This window comes from Pezoporus flaviventris, unplaced genomic scaffold, assembly GCF_033815535.1.
Source record: "Pezoporus flaviventris isolate CSIRO_AGI_PZ_B2104156 unplaced genomic scaffold, CSIRO_AGI_Pfla_v1 ptg000066l, whole genome shotgun sequence".
Taxonomy (NCBI): domain Eukaryota; kingdom Metazoa; phylum Chordata; class Aves; order Psittaciformes; family Psittacidae; genus Pezoporus; species Pezoporus flaviventris.
Genome location: NW_026892614.1, coordinates 8,667,276 through 8,676,606, shown reverse-complemented (window position 1 = coordinate 8,676,606; position 9,331 = coordinate 8,667,276). Strand labels below are relative to the sequence as shown.

The 9,331-nt window shown below is 39.8% G+C and overlaps 1 protein-coding gene across 3 annotated transcripts; it reads right to left on the bottom strand.

The window, feature by feature from the left end:
* Positions 1-477: 477 nt before the first annotated feature.
* Positions 478-8,509, bottom strand: LOC133278421 (ligand-dependent nuclear receptor-interacting factor 1-like). Of its 3 annotated transcripts, none has more exons than XM_061471168.1 (5): positions 8,351-8,509; positions 6,079-6,355; positions 5,572-5,621; positions 2,491-2,721; positions 478-1,402 (listed from the first exon to the last, which is right to left on the bottom strand). In XM_061471168.1, exons 3-5 carry the CDS (start codon positions 5,605-5,607, stop codon positions 1,235-1,237), a joined length of 435 nt encoding a protein of 144 aa, XP_061327152.1. In that variant the 5' UTR covers positions 5,608-5,621; positions 6,079-6,355; positions 8,351-8,509; the 3' UTR covers positions 478-1,234. The 3 variants fall into 3 exon arrangements, with proteins under 3 accessions (XP_061327152.1, XP_061327150.1, XP_061327151.1); XM_061471166.1 differs by lacking the exon at positions 8,351-8,509 and adding an exon at positions 3,365-4,678 and having other exon boundaries at positions 6,079-6,143; XM_061471167.1 differs by lacking the exons at positions 6,079-6,355; positions 8,351-8,509 and adding an exon at positions 3,365-4,665.
* Positions 8,510-9,331: the final 822 nt, after the last annotated feature.

The following is a 9,331-nucleotide window of genomic DNA, read 5'->3' as shown; positions in this document are numbered from 1 at the left end:
ATCTGGGGCAGTAGCCAAGTAGGAAAGAAACTCAGAAAAATACAATAACCACTTGGTTTGCAACCCAGGCTTTCAAGCAAATTAATTTACTTTTAGAGAGTGCCCCTGTCTCAGTGCTCTTGTCAGCCTTTTGAAATAGATGGTTGTTAGTTGAAATATGTTTCAGTTTCAGATTAAGGCTGTCTAGTCAGATGGCAAGCTGTTCCCAAGACAGAAGAGCTCTGTCTTCAGTGTCTGCTGCTGTTTTCCTACTAAGGTAATCCTCAGAGCCTCCATATGGGTAAACTCCCACCAAAGGAGGGCTGTTCCTTTATCCATTGACAGTACCATCTCTTAGGCAACTGTCTGTATATCATATTTTAATTACATAATATTTAATGATTTATGTTAGATTGTTGACAATTTCTTCATTGTATCACCATATTTGAATTTTGGAGGCAAAGTCCTTGAGGAAGAATAAATTAGTAGTCTTATGTCTTTATTATATCAGGATTTTATTAGCTGCAGTAAAAACAAAAAAGTCTAGTTTTGTAAAATGACTGCCATTTAAACATCAACTTTCTGAAATTACAGTATCACACATAACAAGCTATAGTGTCAATTCAGTAAGTAATCCAGAGGCATCTATGTAAAGATTTCTGGTTACTGGTGTTCTTTAAACATCAAACTGCTGTGAGTACCAGACTCCTGTTTCCCTTGTGTATTATGGGATGCTCCTCCCACAGCTGTGGAAGCCTGTTTACTCCATCACTTTCGGTTAGTGGAGAACATATTCAGGCTGTGATAATGAACCCACTCAGTAAAAGTGATCCTGAGAGAAATTCTTCGGTCAGTTTTACAGATATTAAGTGTAAAGACTGAGATGATTTTTATATTTAATTAAACAGAAGCAAAATAGAAAGCATAACAAACAATCCACCCTCCAAATACTGAGCTGAAGTTTTGTAATTTAAGAGCAGCAAGAATAGTTTCTCATTGCTGCTGTTTGTTTTCATATAGTGCTTCTATTGGTGTTTTTCAGCCTTTAAGGATCTTAGAAGCATGTTTACATTCCCTTTTCCTCTTGATGTTTCATTTACAACTGGTGTATTTGCAGAGAAAGTATCCCTTTACTAACCAGAAAGCAAAGTTTTAATCTGAGAAACTTCATCTGGGTTTTCTTGAATGCACAGGGTTTGCTCAGTAGTCGTCCCTAAGAGAAGGTCTGGCAGCACATTTGGTAAGCTTTAGACTTTCATACTGTCTGCATAGAATAATGTTCCTCCTCCTTTTCATGGTCTCTGAAGCGCTGCATCTTTGTTTGAATACATTCCCTTTTTCTTCTCCTGTGAGATAACTCACACTGCTCTAGTTCCTTTTCTTCTCTTTTCCTCAGCAAAACTGTTTCAAGTGGCACAGTTTGCTGTTAAACAAAAAGGATCCAACAGGTGACAAGTAATGTCTACGCTCACAGCCAACTATCCCTTAATTTATAATTTATTTTCTTTCCAAAGAGAATTATCTAGGTTGGACAGTGTAGGAGAAAAACAAAAACCTGCTTTAGATCAAGACTGTTCTTCTTGTCTACAAGGAGTTTCTGGTGCTCTGTGCAATAGACCCACATCTCCCAGTCGGTAGGCAAATATACTGCAGCAAATACTACCAAGATCTTAAAAAGGACCCATCATGCTTGATATCAATACAAACAAGAGCTCATTACCTTACTGAGTTGGAGTTTTTAAAATAAGATCCAAAATTATAGCCTTTGCTAAACCATAGATTAACTAAATATAACATCATTTAAAACAGGTCTGGGCTGGGATCCTGTGGTTTGAGTACTTTCACATCTGGGGTAAATCTGAATGTATAGATTAATTTAATTTCTCACCCCCACTTCAGTTGTGATGATTCTGTGCACTGTAGAAAGAGACACAGCTGTATCGAAGAGATATAGATTCTGATGTGCCACTATGTTTATTTAGGATGCATTAATTAAAGGTGTTATTTCACAGCATTTCAGCACAGTTTAATACAATTTCATTAAATGGTTCTCAGAATTAAACCTGAATAAACATACAGTTTAAACATACATATTAAAATAATGCCCTTCATTAGGGCATGGTGCAATTAGAGATGTAATTTAAAGATGAAGAGCAGAGATATTCCTCTCACTGTATGAAGAAGTGCTTTCCCATTTGAAATCTTACATAAAAACTACATTTAGGAAGATCTGCTATTCTCAGAGGGTTTAATTAAAACCTGCAGAAAATAACAGAATGTAACAGAACAAATGTAGACTGCACAGAGCCAGAGTTTCCTGACTTTATCAATAGCCCAAATATAAAAAAAACCCCGAACTTTAAGTCTTTATAAACATTGTAAGGTTCTCAAATAGAAAACATTTTATGATGGGGCTCAAATATTCGCAGATTTTGAGAAGTGTACTAATGCTGTGTAATGAACACTTCAAGGTGAGGCATGCTTTCTATTTATATGTGAAGAGTTAAGTACCTTTGCCATACTTTCTAATTTCTTTGTCTTGGTGGTTAACTTCCATTTCAGTGCAGAAGCTTTGCCGGAGTTCTCTTTAAGTTCAGTGGGACTTATTCTGTTGAGAAGGACTCTTACATCCTTAACAATACCAAATTTCCTTCTTAGTTCATTGTCTTTTTCCTGAAGTGCTTCTTTCCCATTTCTTTTTCGCAAGCCCTCTTCAGATAGGAATGCAGTCTTGCTGAGGAACTGAAACAAGAAAAAGTAGAAACTGACTATCTGAAAGTGAGTGTTGGATAGTCACTTTCCTCCCTCCCCAGTTTATCTTCACACATTGTTTCTACAGCCTTCCCTACTTCAGGGATATGGCTTTTCATGAAGAATTTAATTCAGAAGGGAGCTTGCAAGCCAGCCCTTCTCTCTTCTTTCACTGTTACTTTAAAAGGTGATTATGATGGCACTCAGCACCTGTTTCAGAAACCCCACCTTCTCCCTTGGGAAGTTTTTTGACATTATGCTAAATTCAGCCCTGTTTTTCTCTAAATTGCAAGAGGCTGCTCCCATTGAGCACAGTGCTTTTGTCCTGTTCAAATACTGAAAAAATCTTGATATATGTCAAGATGGATTTTTTTTCTCAGCATTGTTTAATTATACTTTTTTAACTGTAAAGTCTTGATGACCTGCAAGGTCTACTTTGATTTATCTACAGTGACTATGTCCACTGGAGTTGCTTGGCTTCTCCAAAAAATTGAAATCAAAACCGTTTCACTTATCTTACACAGCACTCAACCTGTTATAAATATGCTGAATAATGCACTTTATATTCATCTATATCCAAGGGGAAAATTACTGTCCATACACAGACATTCAACTGATCATCATATATTACTACCTGTTGCTTTTTCCCAGTAGAAGGTGAGCACTGCTTGGGCTGAGAGATGGTATTCATACTGTATGAAGAGAAATGTGTTGCATTTGAAGTTTTATTTTGGTTTTGGGGGGTAGCAAAGGTTGTAAGACATCTTTCTTTCTGTTTTATATCATATTGTCCTGACAGCAGCGAGTGTGGAACTTCAGTCGTTACGTCACGGATAACACTGCATGTAATGAGCCAAGCTGTGGTCTTCCTAAGCAACATATCACAGCCATGTACTTCCATTTCTGCTGGCAGAGCTTCATGCCTCATTGCATACAGAAGGTGGACTTTCCCATTACATATCACTAGAGCATTTCCCTTAAAGAGAGGAATTTCCAGTTGCTCTTCAGTAGGACATTCGGACAAAGGTGGTACAATATAAGTATTCTTATTCTTATTTTTGGTATTGGTCAGTGATTTTAAAATTTCTGAAACAACACTGCTAGATGACTTTACAAGAAGAGGATATGATCTTCCTGTACTTCCATCTAGCTCTTCTTGTGCAAGCTGATTGACTGGGGTTATACGGGAACATATCACATCTTCAATCATTACATCAGGACTAGAACAGTGTCTTGTTAAGGTTGGACTCATTGGTATTAAGTACTTTGGAAAATTGTTCCAAATAGGGCTGGAAGCATCTTTCATCCTTATTACTGGCCATACATAAGTTACAGCTGGCATTTCTGTAGCTTGCCTTAGCTCAAAGATATTTTTAGCTCTGGCTGACATTAGTTCCTGCAGTTTAGGTGGGAAAGAAGAAAGAGGTATTGTTGCTATTCTGGCTTGAGGTGGTATCTCTACATCATGTTTTAAAATCTGTGCTCGAGGTTCTTCCATAACCTTAAAAAGTTCAGAGATTCCTGAAACCGATGCTGTGTCTTCTTGGCCAACATGAGTTAGTGAGAGGCATCTTTGCAGAGGGTGATTTTCAACTGAGGCTTCATTACTGTGAGCATGAAGAGCTGTTGAGAAATTCCCTCTCTCAGCAGAGGTCATGCCAGCATTTTCCAGCATGTCAAAACTTCTGGTAGAAAAATCTCCTCCACTCTCCAATTGCTGATACTTTAGCATCAAAGATGTAGTATTTGGCTTCTGTCTTCAGAAAAGCATTACGGTTTGACTTAAACTATTTTGTTTAGACAGACAAGCTACTGTGATCAGGCAGTTGCATGTGTCGGCAAGGCTTCCAGAAGAAAGAGTGCAGTAGGAGTTTCAGTAGGTCTCACCTATATTTATCTCTTTCCCAACGGGCTTCATTCAAGCAGCCTGGCACACTTAAAATAAAAGCTGATATAAATTAAAATGTGATTATACACTTGTAAATGCACAGAGCGATTTTTTTTTTCCCCAAGTTAACTTTATTTAACTCAGAATAAATAAATTAAAAGACAGTAATATATTTGTGATTTAACATTAACTAAAGCTCATCTAGCCATAAGGATTTTTCTGCAGTAATGATTTGTTGTGAGATACTTCCATTCTTGAATTAAATTGGAGTAAGTTTCTGCTTGCTTCAATAGGAATTTGCCCAACAGTACAAACTGATGATTTTGTGCTATCAGCACAGGATCTACTTTGTTTAGATGTACTACTCCCTCACGTAAGAAGCTGCAAATGTACAAATAAATCAAGCTTAGATACTTATCCAACACTTATCAAAACCTGCTAAGCACAAGTTTAATTGTAAAATGCTAAAGAACTAGAAGTAAGTAGTTGAATTTACAGTAAAAGGAAAGACAAAATTTAAATTTGTATGATGAGAAAGGCAAAGACTCTGAGATGGATTAAAAACAAATTAATTTTTAATTAAGTGATCCTATTCCAATGGTTATGTTCTCCCAGGAATAACCTACTTACTTTAGACTTGATTTTATAGAAAGAAAACATAAACACATTACTTGCATGTCAATCACACAACTCTAAGGTGTTTCTTAGCCTCCCTCAATACGCAAAACCACAAATATAAAATAAATATCAAAAACCTGAGTATCAAAACCAAATTTTTGCCTCTGTAACTAAAGAGGTTCTACTATTTAACTTACAAAAAGAAATGTAATATAGATGAGTTCAGCAAGGCTCTGTTCAGGATCATGTTAATTAACCTTCCCAAGTCCCTTTGACTAGTAAAAATATACAAACTGAAAAATAAAATTAACAGTTTCTCCTCATCTAAGCCATACCTTGCATTTATGATGCATGTATCTAGATGTAATCATGTAATTCCAGGGGTCTAATAAAGAAAAATTAGAAATATTTATATGGATTGTCAACAAATTATTTGAATAATTGCACATATAATATAAGACCTTCTGTAAAAGCAGATTTTTTTTCTGTAAATACAGTTTTTTTCTTTGATTTCTCTCATGAGTGTTTTTCTGTTTGTTTGTTTTCCACTTCTGGTTTTAGGGATTCTATCCAGCATTGCCATGTGATAAGGCCAGGACAGGTCTCCTGCCCCAGAAAGTCTGTTACTGGCCTCTGCATTAGCCTTTGCACTCTTTCCATTTGCCATTACTACTGCTCCATTAAATATTCATCTTCTGCTGTGCAGCCAAAGGAATGGTTCCTCCATAGTGATTGCTAAGTAATAAGGAATTTACTATGATCTTTCCAGCAATGGGAGACTTCCCTCAATATCCCTAAACAAAACTAAACCAATCCCAAAGACAATAATTGTTGACATATACCTTAAAAAACAAAAAGCCTCAGAAACCTAGAAACACAGCAATTAAACCGAAATAAAAAAGGAAAGAAGAAAGGTTTGTGGTTTAGAGGCAGAGTAATCCTGATTAACTGTGAAATCAGCTGAGATAGCTGTGGAAGAGAAACTCTCCTTGATGCTCAGAAGCCTCAGTCTCTACTGTGAAGGCTCTGAACTGATTGATGTAGTGACAGGGCTCATTGCCATGGTCTCAAATTTTCCACTCTCTGTGTGCCATTTAAAGACTTCCTAGGTAGCTGTCACTGCCAACCAAATCTCACCAAAAGGACATAAAGCAAACAAAATTTGCTTTACAAATCTGAACTACTGTGTCACTGTTGCAGGCAAGTTTCTCGAGTTCAGACTGTCAAGGTGGCTCAGAGCAGTGCAAGCTGCCCCGTTCTTCTTGCAGGTACCCAAAACCCTTGTGAATATGAGCACTGTTTGCCAGCAAACACAGGCGAGCATATTTTGCGCCACTACACTGAACAGTGCATTTTTTGCTATGTTCATCATAGAGGTGCCACAGGGGATGACAGGGAATGTAACTTAGATCTCTGCCAAATTTTCACTGTACTGATGGTGCTAACCTTGTGGCCTATGAGCTTGGTATGACTCACCATAACAATTATTTTGACCTATAACCTGCTCCTGGTAGCTTCAGTCCTGGGAACCATGAAGGAGGCAGTGGCAGGTCTAGTGAAATATTTGTTAGTGGCAGCATACTCCCAGCCACTATCTTTCCAGCGCAATTCAGGAGTACTCCAGGACGTGTATACATATATGCAGCACACACTGCACGTGAATTAAGCCTAGGACTCAGATCCAGGCATGTCTCCATGCACCAATTTTTCAGTCATCTTGGGCATATTTATCTCTTCCACTGCCTTTGGAAGACATTCTGGGTTTTGTTTGGCCAGAAAATCTGGCCATCAGTTCCCTGTGGTGTCCCTCAGAATTAAAAAAGCAAAAGCTTAGGTGCCTGACTGTGGTGAATCTAAAATAAGACCACTCTAAGAATCTCATGCATGACTGAGGACTATGTTAATGCACGTATTACATTAATTAATGATGTCTTCAGTCCTAACTCTTTGCCATGCACAGCAACCAGTAGACTGACCTTATCTATCAGCACTGGAAGAATCACAGAGGCTCAACTCCAGCATTTTATTGACTGTAAATATCAAATCACACTAATGAAAAATGTACTGTACCTTACAGTTCTGGCAGTGCACATCCTACTGTGCAGCAGTGAGTGCAGTTGTGTTATTTTGTTAGTCCTTGAGCTTCAGAGATAACCACTTGTGTCATTGATCTCAAGGTCCACAATGCTTTAAAGCAGAACCTCAGACTTAGGAAATAAGCAGCATAGATTGCTTTACTACTTCTAGTTTATTTATACAAACTTTTTGATATGAAGTGATCTTACAATCTAAATCTTATCATTGTGACCATTGTCCTGGCTTCATCAGAAATGAAGGCAGCAAAGAATCTTAAGAGAACTTACAAAATATTAAAATTCAAATATTTTTCCTTATTTTTGAGAGAAATGTGAATATGAACATTGCGACTGTGAATTCATAGAAACATTTATGTTCTAATTAGCTCATCACTTGTAAAACTTTGGCTTGGCATTTTAATTTGGTTATAACAGTGTGTTTTTTTCACATAGCAACAATTCGGGGGAGATTCCAAGGCTATCCCTGAGAAAAGCTGCATTTCCTGAAATACAGGCATGACTGCTGCTAGCGTGGCATAGACTGGTTTTGCCTGGGCTTGATCTAATGTATAGCCAAAGTGCCTTTCAGTTGTTAAGTACCCTTATTTCAACACTAGTTCTACATGGAGGGTCACACAAGTCTGTAAAGGAAGTGTCTAGGACTTTGTAGTGTATGTTACAAAATACAGGTAACTTAATGACCTGTACATATATATTTGCTATACGGTTTAACATATATAGTTCCTTCCCTTTTGCAACAGGTGGCCTGCATTTTGGCTATCAAAAATGCTGCAATGTTCAGGAAGAAATCAGTTTGGAGTGCTACTAAAATGGAAAAATATTTTGGTCTTAGTACACTGTTGTAGCAGTTCTTTCAGTTTCTTAAATTGTAGGCAACTGTTTTGGTGAAGTCCTGTTTTCTGAGAAGCGAGCGTTAGTATGCAGGTTAGCAACCTCAAAGGGGCCATGTTTTTCTTATAGCAATCCCTCCTCCAGGAATTGAACGTGAACAGTGTATGTATATCGTAATGGAAAACACCTTGTGTGTCGAAGTCTGAACTGGTCTTCTGTCCTACCTCCAAAGGCTATGAGGACCCTCATAGTTTTCATATCTCCAATAACCTCGATGCCCCTTCTGTAGCTGAGGTACCTCTCCCTGGCTCTTTAAGAAAGGCTATGACTCCTGCACAGAAATGTGTATTAACTGATGCCCCTTCTGTAGCTGAGGTACCTCTTGCTGGCTCTTTAAGCAAGGCTATGACTCCTGCACAGAAATGTGTATTAACTGATGCCCTTTCTGTAGCTGAGGTACCTCTCGCTGGCTGTTTAGGCAAGGCTCTGACTCCCGCACAGAAATGCGTATTAAACTTAGCGGCAGACGTGTGTGTGGTGGAGGGGACGGGGGCACCAGACATGCTTTACTTACAGCTCGACGGTGCTAGTGAGCGTTTACAGGAGCTGACAATCACCTCATCAAACGCACCATCCTACTGCAACACCTGTCAACCGCCACGCAGCCCCGCGGGCGCGTGGACGCCAACTGCCACCGGTACCCCGGGCTCTTTGGCGCCAACCGCCGCCCGCAGGCGCTCGAGCTGTGTGCCCTGCAGGGCTGTACTGCCCCAACAACCCCACTAGCTTCCCCCTCTGCTCACCATCTCTCCCCGCTTTGGGGCCAAGCCTTCCCTGCGGCTTGTACCGTGGCAGAAACGCCGGAGTCCTGGCGTCCAGGTCCATCCTGCCTCCGCAAGGCCGCAGCATACAGGTCCTCCCGGCCCGGGGCTGGCAGCCTCCCTTGCGGCTCACCCGGCTCTCACACGAGGCCCCCACACTGCCTGCGGGTGGTGCTCCCTCCTCCAGCCCTCCCCTACGCGGCCGACTGCATTTCCCCTCAGGCCGAGGGCACTCGCCTCCACCGTTAGAGGCATCATTCTCCAGCCAGGCCCTCACCGCGTGCAGAGGAGAGACATCACTCATCCCAAACCTGCCTCCTGACCTTTCCTCAGTGCCGTTTGCTTCC

Coding starts and splice junctions, on each gene's coding strand:
- LOC133278421 (XM_061471166.1), bottom strand. CDS start 4,462: ATGCTAAAGTATCAGCAATTGGAGAGTGGAGGAGATTTTTCTACCAGA. Junction 2,722..3,364: donor CTACTGGGAAAAAGCAACAG/GTAGTAATATAT, acceptor TTCTTGTTTCAG/TTCCTCAGCAAGACTGCATT. Junction 1,403..2,490: donor AATTAGAAAGTATGGCAAAG/GTACTTAACTCT, acceptor TTTGTTTAACAG/CAAACTGTGCCACTTGAAAC.